Source organism: Dicentrarchus labrax, unplaced genomic scaffold (genome assembly GCF_905237075.1).
Source record: "Dicentrarchus labrax unplaced genomic scaffold, dlabrax2021, whole genome shotgun sequence".
In the NCBI taxonomy this organism is placed as follows: Eukaryota; Metazoa; Chordata; class Actinopteri; family Moronidae; genus Dicentrarchus; species Dicentrarchus labrax.
In genome coordinates, this window is record NW_026136705.1 from 13032863 (window position 1) to 13054835 (window position 21973).

General features: G+C 39.4%; 1 protein-coding gene across 3 annotated transcripts in view; it reads right to left on the reverse strand.

The window, feature by feature from the left end:
• The window catches only part of LOC127364441 (roundabout homolog 1), an 85845-nt gene that overhangs the window by 62598 nt on the left and 1274 nt on the right, over window positions 1–21973 (reverse strand). For 2 of the 3 annotated variants that reach the window (XM_051401994.1, XM_051401995.1), the window contains exons 2-3: window positions 17998–18125; window positions 16016–16108 (exon numbers count right to left, since the gene is read on the reverse strand). In XM_051401994.1, the coding sequence (XP_051257954.1) occupies window positions 16016–16108; window positions 17998–18091 (187 nt within the window). In that variant the 5' untranslated portion in view covers window positions 18092–18125. Of the gene's footprint in view, window positions 1–11629; window positions 12475–16015; window positions 16109–17997; window positions 18126–21973 lie in introns of those variants that run through there. The other variant, XM_051401997.1, reaches the window with a different exon arrangement.

Sequence of the window (21973 nt, forward strand, 5' to 3'; positions counted from 1 at the left end):
ACGCATTTGATCTTCCTAAACTGCATTTGTACAGGTCATCTAATCACATGGAAGTTATGAAAAACGCTGATTGCAATACTGTAAATCAGGGTTTCTTCCTGCTGTCACCCTTCTAAAAACACAATGCACAATGAAGCAGAACCTCCAGAGAGGAGAGTCAAGGTCATGGACATGATAACACCTCCCAACTGCAGCACCCAGATGTTCAGGGCAAGATACCAACTGAGTGGAAATGCATGAGGAATAGGCTTGCAAGCTTAACACATGAGTGGCTTAAGAATTCATATTACAAGATGCAGGGAAAGATTTAGAAAGAATTAGAATGAGAACTAACGACTGTTTTCAATATCAATTAATGTCTGTAATTATTTATTATGATTAATCATTTATTCTATAGAGTGTTAATGAAATAGAGCGTTTTCCAAAGATGAGTTAATGTCTTCAAATAACTTGTTTTGTCTGGCCAAAAAAAAACCAAAATATTTATTTTTTTCTAATTAAATGAAACAGAGAAAAGCACCTTTACACATTTTGTAAAGCCTGAACAAGTATCAAGCATTTTTTTCTCCCTCAAATGATAAGAAACTCCTTCATTGAGAATTGTCTGCAAATATTTATTTATTTATTTCAGGAGGTCTGGGCCTAAAATCTTTTTTTTTACAGTACAATAATACAATATTGTGAAAAAGAAGTCTACTTTGGGTTGTCAGCTGTTAAATGCTTACTGAGAAGGTAACGAGCAATGAAGTCCCCAGGGCACACCCGAACCAGAACATTGCGGGTACACGATAAACATCTGAGCCAACTAGGTCACCAGGACACTTCAACCAGAGAACAAATCCATCAGGCTGTCAATGACACACAGGCTGTGGTCTATGTTTGTTTTTCAGGCCAAAAACAAACACAGAGGACCAAAGATACTGAATTTTTCATCTAATATCCATGCAATTTGAAAGAAATAATATTTTGTTGCCTCAGTTCACTGAAATGTTTTGATTTGCTCACACATGACATGGAATTGAATTGCTGGTCAAGTGCTTATGGCATATTCCCGACTGCTAATACTGGTAAATCCCTAATGCCAAATATTGTCAACATACTCTACATGTTTTTGCTTTTTATATACTGACTATATATACTGTATATTACTTTGGCATATGAACAGTTAAGGTGAGGAGGCTGATTGGAAGCAGCTTACCTCCTGTATGTGTGATGAGAAACACCTTAGGAGCACAACTGCCTGGAAAGACTGCCAACCCATCTCAGAGGCTTATCCCCACTCCATTAAATGTTCAGTGGAAAGTAAAGAGGCTGTATAGGCCATTGATTATCACTCAGGCAGCACTGAAAGTCAAACTTCCCATGAATAGAAACAGACACTAAAGTGGCAAAGAGGTATTTTGTTATTATTAAAGAACAAAGATGCACTTTGGGCTTAATCTTACATCCTGATTTGATACAACTTACCTTCTCAACAATTAAAAAAAAAAAGGTACAATGTCTACAGTAATTAGTATACTCAGTTAAACAGACTGCATGGTGTATGTTTGTAGTTTGTCATGTTTCCTTCATCTCCTTTGAGGCTTGTAAGTTGTAAAACATTTTTGCTAGACTAACACTTCACTGGATTGATACATTAATATTGCATTAGCTCCATGCTGTGTCATTGCATGTCACAAGTGCATGTCTGCATGACCTACATTTATTTTCGGCCTTAATTGCGCCCCTGGTAGTGGCAGCCCAGATGTGAACTGACTGTCATACTGTGAAGGGAGAGAGACTTTGCCCTGAGCACCAAACCCATCTACAAAACTAAAACACTCTCACAGGACTTACTCCGGTTAAGTCCCACTTCATACGTCTGTGCATGCAGACACAGACGCAGACACTTACTGTAGACTATATCTCAATATCAACAAACACACGTGAATTCAAACACTCAAACAAGCTCAGATATGCCTCTACACAGCTATCCTGACTCTCAATTACTGTCTCTGTAATGAAGAGGCACAATGAGTGGCCTCGGCAATGGATGTTTTTGGACTGCAGTGCCACTAAAAGCAATCATAGCATTAGCTTAATAGTCCAAGAGGACATTAACAAGAGGGTACATTTAGCCACAGGAGATTATAGGTTGGTGCTCTGTAGATTCACTCAAATTTTGTTAATAACCTGCATGGTAGAAGAGGAAGATGGGTCTCACTTGCAATAAGCCCCATGATGTGAGAGTAGGCAAATACCCGCTCTATGATATTAATAACCTTCTTGTTAAATTACATTTACATCTGAATTGCTAGGAGCAGTTCAACACTTTGGAAAAATTGCAGTCTTGTCATCAGTTAAATGAGAAGATTGTTACCACTCACTGGAGTGTGCAGCTAGAACCAGGAGAGCTAATATGCTTAGCTTAGCATTAGTTCTCTGAGGCAAAAAAAAAAAAAAAAGATGAAAGACTAAACAAATTTACCAAAATGTCAAACTATTCCTTTAAGATGAATCTCTGGCTTATATAGTAAAAACAAGTTCCTCTGCAGATTGCAAAACACATGACACCATCTCGTGATACTGATGTCCAGCTATCTGAGCTGCCGGCCACCTGTTTCACTTGTGTGTGATTCTTGCTAACATCTGTGCACAGACTTTATGACAGCTAAAGAATATTTATAAATGCATATACAATTGCCCACAGCAAGAGGTAGTTTTACTGATTTCTTCTTTTTCTTTCTGTGTTCCCTTGCAATCAAGCCTGCTGTATCAAACTCTGATTAATAAGTAAATAATAAAATGTATTAACCACAAATATGAAAGCATGGCAAGTTGCTTGTCCTTTTTCACAAATCAACACACTAACCTGAAATTGCTTATAAAGGAAGAGCAAATGTGCTCTGTTGTTTCTCAAAATGGTTTCAAATCAGCAGTTTGACAGTCTCGAAAACAGCAACCAGTGGCTGACACATTGGTGGCAGTCAAGCCAAGGAACCAAATGCAAATCTTATCAAAACACAGCTGCTGCTACTGCTGCTGCTGCTGCTGCCGCCACATTGTTACCTTGGTACCAGTCCTCATTTGAAATATTAGTACTGATGCACTTGCGGTGAAAAATTTACATATCGTAGACCTTTATTGCTGCTTACAAAGCATAACTATAAATCTTTTTGTCAACAAATTCTGATGCAGTTTGCTTGTTTAACTGCAGCATGCAACAGCCACAAAACAGTGTAGCTCTTAACATTACCCATTCCAATGATTAGTGTCTTAAATTGATGATGGGGACGTGAATGACTGAATTTATACATCATTTATAAATGCGGTGTATAAGAAGAAACCACATACACATTTATATAGCATGTGTATATTTTTGCACACTAGTCTATCAACAGTACCTGCAGGGAGCAGTAACACTACAAATGGCAATAAAGCACCGCAGTGGGAGCAGCCAAGAAGTCAGAGTTCAGCGTGGATGAGAACTGGCTTCTGGAACTCCACAATATCCTGACCTCTTTTTTCACAGCAAACCTGCTTGTGTCAATCATTCCACTGGGAAGATATCATTTTAACTGTGTTCTTGACAAATTGCTTTTCACTTCACGTTTTTGCTGCAAAGGGTTGAAGTGTTTATGAACAGACTACAACCCTTTTTTTCTGAGAGTTAAAAGCTTATCCTTCTACCAGCTTTTCCAGCTGATTTTTAAAAGGTGATTAAAACTGCTCATCTGGTAGCAATTTGAGAATTTATCTGTATGAACAGCTTTTTATTTGGCTCTAGTTGTGGTGCTGCTGTTGATCACACATATTGGCACAGGGCTGGGTGGTTGTTGTTGACGTAAGGCGTACAGTTAAAGCCCAGCTTTCCAGCTTGGTTTGCTTTGTTGTGTGATTTTGAGGGTATGAGTCCAAAAGTCTCTCTATGCCTTTATCATTATTGTGACAAAAACGCTTTAAATGGTGTTCCTGAGGTAAACTGTTACTTGTGTGTTCTAATAAATTGCTTTAAGAGTGCAAAACGTAGTTCACAATCTGAAAATCTTGGCAAAAGTTGTGATGATCTGCCGGTTGTAGAGAGGTTTGTTTGACTATTAAAGGTAATTGCAAAAAAAAAGCTTAAGGCAACAATTTGTCATAACGCTCATTGCCAAACTAACAGTGTTTGGAATAAAGTGGCATTAAAAATCTGGCTGTAGTCCACACTTGATACCAATCTTGCGTGTCACAATAAAGCAGCTGTTTGAAGTGAGCAAAGCAATCCAGGTACTTTGGTTGATGGAAGTAAACTGGAAGTCTGCTCCCTTAGTTCTTATTGCAGTGGAAAATCACAGGCTATGGGAACAAAATGTCTAAAAGATTAATGACTGTCTGAAGTTTCTTTTTATCTCTGTGCTCATACATATAGATTCTGAACATGAGTTAATTACTGTATTTCATAACACAGCCACCAAAGCTAACTCTCTTCCTAACACACTGACGCTATCCCCACTTTCCTTCTTCCTCCCTCATTAACCTGAGGCATTTTTTTTTCCAAACATGATAAGATGTCTTAGGCTATCATGCCACTTTGCAACTCCTAGTTATACGGCCTTCCAAAAGAAGGCCTTTGGCTACACTGTCACCCAGCACGGCATGGGAGAGAGATGGAATGTAAGAAAGTAAGTGCAGCCCAGATCCAAGACGTTTTTTTTCTGTTTCGAGGTTTCAGTCTTATTTACTCAAACTCTGGAGTTAATTAGTAAAGTAGCAGATGGGAAATTTGAAGATTATTGATGAGAGAATGATGGTCAGTGAGACATCAAAAGTAACAAGGAAATGTAATAAAACCACTGTGATACGGTAATTGAAATACAATCAAAAAAGCTCAGGATATGGCAAAGATGGCCATTATTATAATGAAATGGATAATGAAATGTCATAGTTCTGTTATATGCTATGCTTAGCTCTTACAACACATTGCATGGCTTGTTAGATGCTGTTAATCCTTGTAGCAAACAAACTAAACACAAAAATGTATTTAACAGGATTGGAATTTCTCTTCAGTTAATCATGCAGAACGCGAGAGATTAGCTTTAGATGCTCAGAATAAACCAAACTCAAATACACAGATAACGGCCAATATCTCCCTTTAAATCTTCATTCATAGCATGTGCGATATCATGCAATTCCTACATAATACAAATATCTCCCACTGGCTCTCCAACTAGCTAATGAGGCTGCATGTCAAAATGCTTGAGATGCTTGGAGTGACTCCGTTCCAACGTCAACCTCTGCTTAATGAAGGTACCATTACGGAGATCCTCTCCCTGTAATAACAAGGTCAGTCCTGAGGGCCAGGGGCCTCACACTGGCCTGCTGATCCACCCGCTCTCTTCATCATCAATGAAGGACTGAGTTTGGTTCAGATGTGTTCTGATCAAAGCTGTCAGAATACATTTCAATATAAGAATTTCAAACCATATTTGTAAAATTGTGAAATCCAACCGGTCGAATGCTTAAAAAAATGATTCTTGATTCATTATTTCAACAGCCAAGTGAACTGAACACATCAGTAGCTCCCAGTGACTTGACTTATTGATTCTATAAGCCACTGGGAGCATATGGATTCTATTGATTATTAGCCGCCTGACTGGAGAGGAGATGACTCACACAGAGGTAATCTTCAGAAGCCTCTCTGAGGTCATACTATTACTATGACCTTTAAAGCGGTCTTTTCAAAATCTTAATTCTCCCAGTTACTCTCAAACCCAAATCTTTGAGGAATATCGTACACCATCACCCTGAAAGCAACCACTGCAGCGCTTCAATCATTGCTAGATCAGATGGATTGTATAGCCACATGGATAGCAGCATTTTGGTTCAGAGACGCAGTTGGTCTCAAAAAGAAACTTTATTCTTCTCTTTATTATCAGAGTTGGAAACAAGATGGAATCATTAACACACACTTCAGGTGAAGGGATGTCCTCACAGTTACTTTAAACTATAAAGAGCAGTTTTATTCACAGAAGTAATAATCCAAAGTGCCTCAGCACACAGACCTAGCTGGACACTGACCTCAGAACAGGAAACTAAGGCCAAAAGAGAACAAACAGCCCGGAGAAAACCACAAACCCACGGGAATTTCTGAGCTAGTCTATCCAGATGAGCATGGCTATTGCTTCACTATTTAGGGTTCTCTTGATATTTTCTTTTGTGAGCAATTGAGAGCTGCATTACAAGATGATGAGCACAAGATTAAATAAATCAACTTAAGATCACAAATAGTTCCACAAAGCCATTTAAGGGTGATGTTAGGCTTACTGTGGTGGGACTGCAACCTTATTTTGTTTTCACAGATGTGATCTGTGACACAGTAAACAAAGCCACATTTTATCTGCCTAAGTAACGCATACTTAAATGACAGAATAATTTGCTTAGTGCAAATTGTGTCTGGCTGATTTAATACATCACTGAGCTTGCAGTGACCATAAAACATGTTTAATATTTCAACTTTATGCTGAGCTTCACGCTTTAATACTTGCACAGTAAAATTGAGTTGTTTTCATCATTTAATTTCTATATTATTCATTTCAGCTCGTGCTTGAGTTGTTGTTGCACCTAATGAAAAGATTATTATGATTTAATAAGTGGTTGTCAATGTAAACGTTTTCACAGAGAGGAGTAGAAAAGGCTGAATGAGGAAGTAGGGTGTGGGAGGATCCTTCAGGCAAGGAACCTGCTTACCTTTGTGGGGCAGACAGATAATCAATCCTCCTCAAAATAAGGAGCTGTGTGTATGTGTGTGTGGATGTGCACATCTGTGTGAAGGTGTGATGACCTGTGAACTCCAGGCCTGCAGGCACTTGTTAAAGCTCTCAGTAGCTTCCCTTCCCCAGGGTTGGCAACCACACTAGGCCTTACAGCACCACAGGAAACGAGTGAGTAAACAAGGGAAGCAATCATGAATCACAGCTTTCAGAACACAATCCGAAAACACACATTAAAACAAGCTCACTCTAACGCCATTATATGCATTTATGCACATTCAGTCCCGGTTATTCCGCCAGAACAGTTCCTGGTGGACAAACTTCTCATGAGCAGTTTTCAAGTAATAATGACCTCAAAAGCAGCGGTCAAACAAAGTTCATTTGGCATGGCCTCATTTTCACATGGGCGGACGCTGTGGATGCTATGTTTGACAGTGAACACACAATTTGAGGCTTAAGGTGTTCATACGACTCAACCCTTTTAAAATATAATCACAAAATCCAATTATGAAGTCCAGACAAATTTTAAACCAGGTTTGAAGGATCCCAAGGATTTGTGAGAAGAAGAAAAAAACCTTGAAGATATTGAAAAAGCAAGGCATGCCAGAGTCACTGCCAGCAGGACAGAATGACAGGACACATGATAAATTAGCAACCAGTGCACTTTTCTTTAAAGACAGAGTAGTTTCAGCACGTTCTCAGTCAGTATGATTGACGCGGAGAGGAGCCACACGTTGAACACATTTCTTATTCCTATCCCAGATGTTGGAGTGTTCCAACAAACAAACCACATTAATGAAGAGGCCTTTCCAAACAAACTGGTCTCCAGTGAAGCTTATTAGTTGCACAATTTCCTAGAAGGAAAAGAAGGAATTTGACAATTTCATCCAGCAAACAAAGGAATTCTGGTCAGCGTACAAAGATGTCCTATCAGCATCATCATCCACAGCGAAGAAGTCCTCATTAGCAGTGGGACTCAGCTCATCACTGTCACCATCACAAAGACTACAGGGTGTCTTGTTAGCTTATGGGACGACACAGCAGGCCAGCTTCCCCCAACGAAAGGCATCATTACATAAAGTCCAGTGTTCTGTAACAAGTGCTGTGCAGTATTTTGGGACTATGGAATGCCATTTAAGTCTATATAAATAAATAAATATGGCTGTGAAATAAATCCTGACATGAATAAATGAGGCAGTAAATATAAATATACTGTAAGTTTTCATTTTAAAAGCAAGTATTGAAGAAGAACTGCTTCCATTTATTTCAGGGGACTTTTTATTCAGCTTTTTTTCTATTCCCATCTGTCATTTTCAAATAAATGGGGCGTGGTTAGCTCACAGATTTAGAGCAAAGCCTCTAAGACCAACGGAGGCCAGTTTCACAATCACTGCGATTTATGAAGTTTCCTGATGGACAGATAGCTTGTTGCTAAAGTAATCGCCAACTGCTGCTAACTGTAGCTGCTGTTAGCCAGTTAGCTCAATTAGCCATGCAGCTAGCCCGTTGATAACGCCTTTTGGAAATCAAAAAGGAACCAAGAGATTCCAGACTAACTCGCATTTGTAAAATTGGACTTCCATGCACAACCATCAACCTCTTGTAGCCATGAGTGTCAGGTGCCAAAGCCGTATGAGTAAGCACACGTGACCTCTGACCTGTGTACAACTAACTCTATAGCAGGCTAGCCAGATGTCTCAGTCAGACTGTTCCCTATGGGTTTGCTACACACACCAGTGATGGAATTAGGCTGTGTTCTGCTGGTCTCTGAGCCCCTCTCGTACTTACTACTCCACTGATAACACATGGATGAGAGGGTCTATAAAGGTAAAATAAGCCTCAGAGGACCTTGGTCACTTATTGCTAAAGTAATTAGCCTAGTTATTAGCTCATCTAGTACTGTCATTAGAAAGATATTAATCCTACACACTTTCGAATACTGTACTCTGTTTGAGAGCCGCAGTTGTGGGACAGCCATCATGACAAAGAATAACAGGATTGGCCATTCTTCTATTTTCCTGTGATTCCTTTTTTAGACAATGTTTACAGGCCATCAAACAAAGCAGGTAGAATGGCGAGGCAAGTCACAGCATCACTCTGGGGATGCATAATTTAGATCTGTGGGATGAAAGGGACAAAGCCATCTCGACACGAACATATGCTTTTAATGGCCATCATTTAGATTATTATGCATCATCCAATTACTGTTGGCAGATTTATTATGCAGAGATTAAACTCTCAGCGAAGGGGAGTTCCAGGTTTCCTTTCGTTCCGAGTATGATGAAGTCACTTAACATCACAGCTTCAAGAGCTCGATGTTTTAATGATGGACCATTTTACCTTTTCATGCTGCAGTCAAGATACCATACAAGGGGATGAGTTGGTATACATTAAACAAAAGTGGGGTGGAAAAAAACATGTAATCATTCTGATTGCAATTTGTCAAGCACGGATTATTTTTCAAGGACAGGCATGTAAGCCTGGCAGCTATCCAGCTATACTGTCAAAAAAAACCCTGCAGTCTATGATGGGATAGGGATATTGTAAACACACATACACTCAGAGGTTCAAACCGAGCCATTTCCATCTACATTTTCTGTATACCTTATCACTAGCTCACATACTTTGGCTAAAAACTGCAGTACTGGGCCCATCGGTGACAATTTGTCAGAAGTCTGGTCCACTGCACTGGTCTTTTGGCCAGAAAAGAAAGGAGAAGAAAAAAGCTCCCATTGTTCAGTGGTCAAGAACGTTGAATAAATACGTCTAGGAAGGGGTTAGTCTTGTGTATTGGCTCTTCAAGTGAATAAAGCATTACTTAGGAGCATTTAAAAGCTTTCATAGACCCTTGAAATCTAGGTTGGCAGCTTGCTGGATGCAGTCTGAACAAACTGTGATAAAGGAGTGCCTCTCTTGCAAGCTTCAGTGCAAATTAACATATTCACATCATACTGAAGGATCAGGGACCTTTCTTAAGAAATATACAACAGGAGGAAAAACATCTGACTTAAGCACAAATCTTCTTGAGCACTCTTGAAACTCTCTGGATTGCATGGTTACAGAGTTTGTCAGTTTGGAAATTTAGAGAAAACGAACTGGAAAATTGGTGTCATACACATTTTTGAGCTCTTGATGTGGATAGGCAAGATTTAGTATGTTTCCTTTTTTGAGTCACCACTGAAGTTCAAGAAAAGACTTGGTAAAAGGCTGTATTATATGCACATTAACACTGCACAGCTTCTGCTCTGTGATGTTAAGAAGAACATTTTATGCATTATCTTTGGTTTGGAAAATGTTAAATAAGTAAAATAACACAATATGTTATTTTAAAGAATGGTGTCACACCCAAGAATAACATTACACCCACATGTATTCTGACCAAATAAAGACATCACTCAGTGTCAGACACTTACGAAAGCTCTAGTGCTGAAAACATATTGTTCTTTTTTCAGTCTGTGGCTACTGCTAATGTTACTGACAGCTGTCTTTGTCTTACAGAGTGAACAAGACTGGCGCCAGCAGGGAATTTGAGGGAATTTTGAGAAAACATTTGTGATTTCTTCTGCCTTTGCCTGTGGTTCCAAAAGGGAATGCACTGAAATTGAAGATTAGTGGTGAATATTATCAGAAAAAATATTATTATTAGTTTTGCTTTTGTCCTACTTCTGTTTTAGTTTAATTCTCTATTAGGTGCACTGGTGTCCCTGGTATTCAACCTAACGTATTTTTGGTGGGCTATTATTAAGCTCATCAACTTCAGCCCCTCAGACCTCTAAAAATCATCCAGCATACTGTAGGTAAGTCTATGTGGCTGTAGTTGGTGCTGCCATATTTTGCATAATATTATGCGTGGGTGGAGGAGGTGATGTCTACTGAAGCTCATTCAATGGACACACCTGAAACCTGGAGGTCTGCAGCTTCACTGAGACACAGTGGCAAATGTTAGCTGTGAGCAAGGAAAAATGCAATAAAGTCTAGTGGAAAATAAGTAAGTTGCCTGCACAAGAAACAAACAAAAAAAAACATGTTCTTTGCTGATGTCCACCCCAGAGTGAACCTTGACCTTCCAACAGAAACACAGCACCTATGGCCAGTACACAACATGTATAATGCTTTAAAGAAAAATGTATTGTCTGCAGCATGTTTGACAGAGCTGGCAATGCACTTGATAAAAATTTCAAATAAAATAAAACAACACAGTGCATGGGAATCTCTCTAAAAATAAATGACATTTAAATATTTTAATCAGAATGATTTAGTAGTGAAGCTACAATGCATGATTGTCAGTACATGCAGCCTATTTTCCATCCACTGGAAATAACACATCCTCACTGGTCTGACTGGTGCAAAGGGACTCTCCAAGTGAAGTCTCTCTGTTCCTCATTAACCTGCAACTCATGCAATGTATGCACCAACTGAGGACTGATGAAGACAGCCTACAATGTCCTACTTAGCCTTCTCAAATGCCTGATTGTATCATATGCACAAAACAACACGTCTCACATAAACTTGAATACATCTCCCTTTTTTTCCCCCTTTTTAGTGTGGCAATTCCTTTCCACCGGTGAGATAAAAGCTGTATATAAATGGCTGTGCTTTATTAGCTCGGGATATAGATAGATGGGTCACTTTCAGCAACCAGGCAGCAAACAGCATGGGTCAGGGGCCACATGCAGACACTGCTGGCTACACAGAGAAAAGGTGACCGAAATACCCGCAGGGTGCCATGATGGATCAAACTTAAGCAAATTCATCACCCCCGCCACTTCTCTCTCTGTTCCACAATCTCTTTTTAAATTACCTTTTCTCTCTCTATAAACACACATCAGTCCTTATTTTGAAACTTCACCATCCCGAAAACTATAAAAGAAAGAAAGCTGCATTAGAAATAAGCATACCTGAACAAATCTGTAGAAATGCCAGTAGACAGTAAATTCCCGTCAAACAGGCAGGCATCATTTAAGAGCAGCTGGAAACTGTGTTAAATCCAGTTAGAATGCGCTTTGTTTGTTGTCTATTTCATCTAAATCACAACTTCTTCCGCAGAGCCGCTGTCAAGGGGGGTCCGGGTGGAGGAGAGTTCCTCAACTCCGCGAATAATAGTGATAATAATGTTCAGAGCTGCTCCTCGGGGAGGGGATTTCTATTTGAATCAAAGTTCAGATCAGTCGGAGACATCGTTGCGGGTCACTCGAGAAGTAATCCACTCGGCACCACTTGGATTTCCCCCACTCCTGTCGAACTCCTCACTTCCAAATGCAGATAACTTCGCGGGATTCATCGGTGATCAGACACGCTATTAGTTCCACTTGGGAAGAAGGTTTCCGCAGCTGAGGAGGAAGAGCATGAGTCCAGAGAGCAGGAGCGTCTAGTTGCACTCACTTTAATGGTTTAAATGTGTACTTTTACCCCGGTTTCGTGGGACTGGCGCTGGTTGGATGAGGCGCCGTGCGTCTCTGCGCTCAGTGATGGTTTGGTTTTCCTACCCAGTCAGAGGCTTTTCTGTTGTGCAGAGGAGATTCCTGCGAGTCAGGATGCATTTAACCGCATAAGGATACATTCACAACACGAGGCTCCACCAGGCTTTGCATCAAGCCCCTGAGAGAAAAAAAGATCCAGGCTACAAGCAGCCTGATAAATGTTGGAAAAACATCCAAATGACTGCAAACTATAATGGAATGTGCATGTTTTAATATCCAAGCCTCATAATTCAAGCTGTGCCAAGCTTATTGAATGGCTGCAGCCTGCAGGAGACTGTGGATCCAACTGGCTGCACCAATTAAACGCTTTGTTTTAAGTGTCCATCATTATCAGATAGGTTAAGAAGAGCCCTTTAAGAACTGCAGAATCCCCCAGTCTAAAATGTACTTAATATTTCAGAAGAGAACATACTTTGACCTTGGTGAATGATTTATACTATTTTTATTCTACTATCAAGATAGAGGGACGTGCACTTTCACTGTGTCCTTATTAAAACCCAGAGGGAGCTGCTCAGGCGGTACATATATATGAAGAATACTGTATTCTTAATGAGCCAGTAAAATGTGCCTTCATCCACACCCGGGCAGCAGCAGCATTCTGCTCCTTCTTCTTTCGATGACAAAAATCGATGCAGTTTTCACCCTCTGACCCCTCAACACACCGCTGGGAAATTAAATGACATTTTAAGTGCATTAGAAACCTAACGCCTAACATGCTCTGTCTTGGTATCAAACATATAGTAATAATAAGTGATAATCACATAGCCCGAGTTAAATTCCACTTTAATATAATACATTTTGAAACTGAGAAAGATTAATCCTTTAAAGTTAATAGTTAGAGTATATATCTGACCTAGGGAACCTCAGAGATGTATTGTATTGTCTAAGGAGGTCAGCACTCCCTCTACTGGCTGCAGGGCTGCAGCACAGTCTGCCGGTAAAGGAAATTGTAATAGGAAAACTCATTGTTTCATTTTGTTTTTCATCTTGCATTGCCTATACAGAGCTGAATTTATCCTTAACAGTTTGGTCTGTTCATGATATGGCATATATCTTCGTCCTTTAACACAACTTCTGCGGTTACAAATTTGCATATATGTTTTTGTTTTTTTAAATACATTATTGATATTCAAGGTTAAAAAATTTGGTTTGCATTCTAATTCAACCACTCCACACTGAGGTCTCCGAAGCCGCAGGCGGGCTGCAGGACACTACAAAAATATGCCAAGTTAAGTACATGCATAATTCCTACAATAAAAAGGGTGCACTTGAAAATTCCTTCACAATTACGACCAAAATTAGCAACAGGATAAAAGAGAGGATAATTATGCATGTAGACAAAATTCAATGTCTCTGTCCCACTCACACGCCACAGACAGAGCAGTGATGCTTCTGGTCTCTTTAAGTCACATTTAGACTGAACAAAGTTTACTTACTCAGCCCTCCCTGACCTCTCGCCTCAAATCCTTTAATTGCCCATTGTGGACCACTGGTGGCTCTGCTGAATGGAGCTGAGCTGAGCCATCACAGTTGGTAAACAACCAATAAAATATGGGAAATTACAGTCTCACCACGAGCACATTTCTGTCTTTAGAAAACATACGCTTTATTTTTCTTCCCCCAGTCGAAAACACCTATCTCTGTGCCCTCTTGCATGGTCTTCTTTTTTCATGCCCTATTCAACATGTTTGCAGAAACACAATGGTACTGAATTTCTTGCCATTTCCCCCTATTATTCAGCCTTAATTCTTTGCTGCACATTGTCATTGTGTTTGTTTCTACCAGACAATCAACAGGGGCCTCCGTTTGTTCACATTCTTACATTTCCTCCAAGTATATATTATCCCCACTATATGGCAGCTCACTTGGCTGAGAATGAATGACTCCAGTAGTACCATAGTACTGTCGAGGACAATGTGGTCTTGGTCATCTAATGACTGCATAATTAGTTTCATTTCATAACACCGACAGGAGTAAAGTTGTCGTCACAGTCGGGCTGAAGCACAAATTATGAGAGCGTTACAGTGGACCTCTTGCTTTATGCACATGTGGCCTCAACATGACAGGTGCAGTGCACTCAGCTAAAGGCAGGGTTTGTGAATGCTATCGTGCGTTTCACAATTGGTCACAATCCAAAGCGTCTCACCAACACCAATATTTCCGGGAACAGATGGTGAAAAAATGGACACAAAGGCACGCACGTCTTCATGGCAACACATCACATCAAATGGCAGGATTGCAAGGAGACAGTGCCAAGTACAGAGACCTATTTTTATTTATTTATTTCACTCCAAAGTAGCTCTCCAGTTGGTTCTGAGCCAGGGGAGAAAATATCTCCAAAAAGCACAAAGCCTAATCCCCAAAATATTTATGAAGGAATAAATAATTTGGAATCTCCACAGAGCAACAAACTTGGCCTCAGCTAGTGCTCTATTAGTGACTGTTGATTGTTTTGCCCAAAAAACATCCCCCCCCCATACCTGATATCAGGAGAGAAATGCAGATTGTATGACTAAGACAAGTAGAATGTATGACCTTATGCCATCCCTGCACCTTTCACTACATTATTTTCCCATTTATTTTCCATGCTGATTCCCCACTTCCTATTATCTGTGACAGCTCTTTGGCGCTTTCATTTTCCTCCACTCGTTTATATTTTTGCCTATTTGTCAGCTCCTCTCACCGCACATCACTACAGTTGCTCAGGGTCATACAAAGTGTTGAAGCAAAATGAGAGACAGCCTCCGCGTTCGCCATCCTCAACACAGTGGGAAAAGCTGATGCAATAGCCATGCCTGGCAAACTGGCAGCCACTCGGACGCTCTCATCAGTCGTTAAGACTTGGGCATCCTTTCAACTTCTCACAATCTCACTGTCATATTTTTCTTTTCCCGCTGGGCCACAAAGATTTTAGGTATGAAAAAAGATAGACTTCTTTTCTTGAAAGAGGAAACAGACTCCCTCTTTCAATCAGTAGCTCCACATAAATTAAATCAAGCCAGTAGCTCCAATTTATATTCAATGAAACAAAAACACACAAAAAAAACATTTGTGAGGTTAAAGATAAAAGGCCAAAAACATCATTATCTTAGCATCTCATTTTCTTCTTTGTATTAACTTTAAATTTGCTCCAGGTGTCAGCAAAGACTCTGCAGCACATAAGTCGGATTTTGTCATCTTCCAGAACCATAAAGGGAAGGAAAAACTCCTAAACGCTTTTCTTTGTTCTATCCTGCTACATCCCATGTCAGAGCCCCTACCATAAAATGAGGGAGAGAGGGGATTGAACTGTGTTGGCTTTGGACACAGCACTTAAGGTCTACAGCTGCTGAACTGGCATTAAGTGGTATTAGAGTCTTTGTCAGCAAAAGGAAACATAGTCCTCTTCCTGGGAATTGGGTTCAACATTGTATCTTTCAAAGGACAAATACAGAATCAGCACAACCCAAAGCACCACTTTACTGACTGCTGGCTTTGTCCAGGCTTATTTCAGACTGTTTTTACAAGATAAAACCAAGGCAAAAGTAGAGAGCTTAGAAATAACTGGATAAAACAGATCTGTTATTTTGATTAATGACACAATTAGAAAAAGAAAAAACATTAGACTAAGCAATATATTCTGTTTTAGGTAACATGCAACTATATTCTTTGACTTGGGAGAAAGTGCAAGAATACACCTTTGACTACTCCTGCTGCTGTATAGGTTGCAGTAACAACAACATGGTGTATGACTACGGACTGAAGAATCATAGATAGATCTTTATTAGTTTGTTGCACATATCACATTCACTGCTTGGACCGTACCTTTGTATCCAAGGCTGTTGTCTTGTTCGGATGCTGGTTCAGGCGCAGGCGTTTTGGTGATTATCTCACGGTTCCCTCTGTGTTTATCTGTATCTGTTGGCATGGGAACAACAACAGTCAATACAATTATAAAGAAAATGTACAAAATTGCTTATCCATGTGCAACATGGATGTGTTTTTTCATAAATTTAACCGTGCAAGTCCATTAATCTCACTGATGAATGAATGGAACTTTTAAAGAGGCAGCCATTTTAATCTACAATTAGGTTCAAGGCTTAGTTGTTCTAGTGTCCTTTAATAACCACTGTGAAAAAATTTGAGTTTTATTTATTACTCACACAATGCACCCTGCAAGCAGATATTTTTATACATTTTTATTTTATTTTCCAACAGATGCTGAAAATTGTTGCAGAATGGCAGCAGTCACAATGACAACAATAATTACCCCAGCAAAGCACTTTTCTGAACTTTTTGTGACACTGTAAAAGAAAAATTATGACTCATCAAGTTGCAGTTAGTTTGGGATTGTTTTATAAATACCGGATATTTCCCTTGCCGCTAGAGGAATACATTTTGCTCTGGAAGCAGATTTTATGAGCGCCAACACTGCGGAGGTGTAATCAAATTTAATCACGCAGTCACAGAAAAGTGAAGTGTATGGGGTTAGCGATCTCAGACCCAGGGAATTATTCTTCTGTGTAAGGAACTAAATCCACACTTCTGAAACAACAGCCGGCTAATGAAAAATCATCTGAGCAACTAATAAACCTTTTGCACAGTTTAAAAAATGCAAAATTGTCATATTATTGATGAACATAATCTGAAAGATGTGAATTATGCATATTATTTGTAAATCAATAGATTACATGCACAACCATAAAGTCTCCATTGATTTACCCATGTTTTATACACTGGCTGAGTGCTTGGCTGTGGCTTTTAGTCAAATATACCAGTAGTGGGTGCCACAGCTTCATCACACCATTGGATTTAAAGCCACTGAGCAGCAACAAAAGCATGCATCTAACTTTTTTGTGTGTTTACTGTCATGTTGGAAAAATGTGTATGAATAAATTCAAAACCTAAACAGAACTATGAAATAATTAGTGATTATCAATGTCAAGTGAAATGTAAAATAAGTTTGTATAGCTGCAAATTTAAACATTTGAGAAGTACTATGACTGCGACGTGATACACTGTGTGGTTAATTACCTCATTAAGTGAGACTTGATCTTTATCATCATACACATTACTGTAACACTGAATAAATTATGGTAGAAGGTAAAAAAATATATATATATATTGCACTCAACAAAGGCAATAAGCAAACTGAGGATGCCCTGTTTTATGGACATAAAACAAACAAACATAACATTATATAAATAAATAAACATCCTGAGTAGTTTAGTTTCAGCCACAAGAGGACAGCATAACTGCACATACAAGGTGCTGAAGTTCTGCTATTCTAGCAGTTTTGGTGACTATATTTTTCTTTCTCCATTCCTCTCTCATCCACACAGACAAAAGTGTCACCTTGAAAACTATAAGCTATACCTTTTGTCAAGTATTCAGAATGGCTGCCGTAGTAGGGAGAGAGTGTTTCTGTTTCATTTTCTGTTTCGCAATAAGACATTTTGGTCATTGAAATTCCATATTCTGAAATGTTTGTTATTGAATTTGTGGAACTGTACATTATGATTGTCATATGTGGCCATCCTGGCTGTTGCTGTCTAATGTCTTATGGGCATATGGACTAGGCACCACAGAATGGTGCAGGACACTTAAATAACGTCAATCAATCCTCTTTATGAGGGAATGCGGAATATGGGAAAGATGTTCATACATAATGTCTAAAAATCATTCCATCTTTTTATTACTGACAATCCCTAAACCCTGACAGCCTTTTGATAAGTCTGCAGACTGCGCTTGTACTGTAGTGGACTCCAAACTAGGTATGTTTGAAGAAGAGATAAAGAGCTTCTCACCTGATGAAGTGTCCATAGCATGGCCCTGCTGCAGCTGATTGACAAGGAGCAGGCTGATGAGAAGGAATGTGATGGGCAGTCCAACTGCCAGCATGGTCACTAATGGCCCAGCCTACCTTCAAGAAGGCCTTAATATAACAGAAAAATTATCATTATTTAACAAGCATTGCACTAAGAAAAAATAATATTAGACTTTTATTACTTTCCTTTCTAATTGCATAAAACTAAACAAAATGTTATAAGGAGTTTTGTACAATTCCTCTCACAAAGGGAAATCACACAGACTTCTTGTCCACCATCTACCCTGCTGGCAAGCACTATGTACAACCATGTTCCTGTGTGAAAATCCACTATAAAGAAGAGCGCTGAGACAGATGGACTTTCCTCTGAAACCCACCCAGCATGCAGCCAAACTCTGTCTGTCTGATTTAGTCTGATCCAATCCACACAAAGCGAGGGAATGCAGATTACAACGGCTTCAGTGTTGCTTTTTCCATCATATTCCAACACACCAGTGAGCTTCTACAGTACACCTACAACATACTCTCTATGTGCTTTGTGCAAAACTGTGTGCGCTTTGTGTTCAAGTGCTCCATCAAAATTTCATGTGCTCATACATAATCCAAGTCAAACACCATACAAACATACTCACATTTACCTGCTGCACATCCCAACCTAATCCCCCAAACAAATACACACCTCCACACACACACAACATGAAACACACCCTTGCTCTCAAGTGGGAATGGTGATGAGATGCGGTGACAGCGCCAGGCGAGAGAAATAGGAAGTCAGTTGTACTGATCAGCCATCTGTGGTACAAACAGCTTTGCAACTCATCCTAGCTTTCTGATGGACAGCCAGATTCCTGGGTTGTCTTGGCACCCTGTGGCCATCGACTCCATGCTCCACTTTAATTGTTCTGAAAAATGCACACCAACAGCCAACATTGTAAATACGCCAAAAACTTGAGCAAAAAGTGAAAATACTGTGCACAGAGTGATGAGAATAGTAGGGACAATTATTGTTGTGATTGAGATTCTATTAACCAGAAAATTAAAGCAGCTACCTTTTCTGTATACAAAATAGGAGGAGTTACTGTACATGTTTTGGGTTTGTTTTTTTATCATCAATCTTTAATGAAATGGCAAAAAAATGAAATATTTCGGTCTATAGATAACAAAAGTTTGGAATGGCTGTTCTTGATTTTTTATTTTTTTATTTTAATATCATAACTTAGCGGACGTTATTTTAAAACCTCTGAAATATATCACTGACTATTGGATGGTCATGTAGTTTTATACAAGCATTCATGGTCCCCATGCATCCTAATGAATTTGGAGCATAATATATCCAGGCCACCATCAGGATGAATTGTAATAACTTTAGTGATCCCTTCACTTTTCATCTAGCGCCACCTTGAGGTCAAAATTTTAATTTGTCCAAAACCTTAATTCATGACCACATACTTGCAAAACTAATGACTAATGCTAATGCTAATTAGCAAATGTTACCATACTAAAGGGCTAAACTAAGACGGAGAACGTGGTAAACTTCCTAGACATTAGCAGTGTTGTTGTGAACATGTTAGCATGCTGACGCTAGCATTTAGCTCAAAGCACCACTGTGGCCACGTACAGCCTCACAGAACTGCCTGTATAGCTGGATAGGCATATAGTTGTATCATATTGTTCTTCAGCATGAATAGCCGATGCTTGTGTTGGTGCTAATGAGGATCCTAATAAACAAGAAACAAGTCTGGATTGGGTTTTATAAAATTTTCTGGATCAATGTGGCCTTGGTATAATCCTCTGTGATTGAGTAGTAAAATAACCTCTTCTAAAGATTGTTTTGACCCCTATACAGTAAAATGCTGATGTTTCAAAAGCTATGAAAGCCAGAAACAATAATATCCTATGGTAATATAATATTCAATGTGAATAACATTCATATTAAAATCTGCTGATACAAATATCTACACATGGATATATTACTAACATAATGAGCAAGGAAGATTGCATTTTGTAGAGAGCTGAATATTAAATGTGGGTGGTAATAATAACATTGCATTGTTTAGTTTTATCTAACATATCTTATGAGGAATACAGAAAGAAGAATGGCAGAAAGTGGGCGTAGAAAGGGGGGAAAAAAACATAATAAATCCAAGAAGTAATTTAAGAATATGCCAGTGGGACAAAAAGATATGAATGAAACAAAAAGCGCCCAAGCACACAAGTGTGTGTGTGTGTGTAATGTGCTGATAACTCCAGTGGGAAAATGTTACATTCACACCAAGACATCTAAAACCTGATATGAAAGGACTAAGAAAAGGATGTATCTCATGAAAACAACAAAAAACAAAACAGGGGTGTGCTATGTAAAGATTATCCATATGTGTAGTGAACACATAGTACTCTTATGCCTTGTTGCATGCAGTATAAATTCAGTGGATAGAGCAATTTAATATTAGCATAGGTCTCATTACTATTAGGATAATGGAAATAAAGTACACACACCCTGTGAGTAAATCACACTGTGTCATATACAATAGGGGCTGTCTTCATAACTGGACAAACATGCACTCCTGCATGCACTGCACACACGGAAAGTAGCCCGTACTGAAAGAAATGACAATAAAATATCTGTCAGAGTCATCTGCAGAGGCTCTGAGCTAATGGGGAGAGTCTGCAGATCAAAGGAGACAGGACTGCTGATTTCCCCTTCCTTCTTCTGTCTGCTGGGGAATAATCACAGCTTACCATCTAACATATTGTCAATAAGAAAGAACAGGAGCTCCCCCTATACTACAGCAGACAGATCACATACTGTAGAGAGCACTGGAGCGTGAACAGAATCAGGTTTCAGCATCCCCCTCTCCTGTAAGTCCAATCCCCTGTACTCGCAAAACAGATAGGTGCAATGCAATATGTTATACCAGGTATGTCATGTTGAAAGGTGCAGGGAAGATACTTAAATTCAACAGACATATTTAGATTTGGATGCAAATTTCGAGGAAAAGCAGACATATTTCAATGCACCTGTAGCATTTGAAACAAAATAATAGTAAGTTTTTACTTTTCAAACTGTGTTTCAAAAAGTGTCTATACTCTAAATTGTCAGATTAACAGTGAAGATTGTGAAACCTGTGAACAGAATAGTCATTCCTATACATTCTTTCATTGAAATTAAAATATTCCCCCCTGAACCCCCTCAAGGACCCCTGGGGGTCCCCACGTTGAGAACCACTTATGCTAGAGGTGTATTTCGTGTAAATCGGATATTGTATTGGGTATTTCTATACCTAGTCATTTATGGCCAAACATATGCAAATATACATCTCTATGCACATTTTAGACTCAGATGTGATGGTTAATCAGCAGCTCTGTAGTACAACACCACGGGGGCGCTGAGGGAAAGCAGGGGGCACAACCAGGAAGTATGATTCACTGACTATTTTCCGCACAAGAACTGGAGTCTAAATCAAGGCAACAGTGGGAGGTATGTGGAGGAAGAAGCTTGTGCTATTGAGACAGACTCAGACATTTGATGTAGACACAACACACAAACAGCCTGCATATATTACTGCCAATCAGGTAAAGTCATACATCACACATTTTTAACACTATACAAGGCTCATTGTCTCCTCATGTAAGACTGAAGAGTTCTTATCAACACCCGGCAGTTATCGCTGACATATGGTTGTGCCTTTTGGGGAAATGGATGGGGAGACAAATACGGGCTTTCATCGGTGCCACTATAATGCATTATGGGAGCTATCAGAGCAAGACAAAGGATATTAAAAGTATGAGAGGCAATGTCTGGAGCTCTGTCAGGGATCATGCAAGTCATAGTCGGCTGAGTAGGCATTGTGGAGGAGAAAAACTAGCGTGAGGAGTAACAGATGATCCTAGGGACTAGCACCAAAGGGGCAGTGACCCTTGGGCCCAGTGGATGGATGACACTCATATGTCAGCAT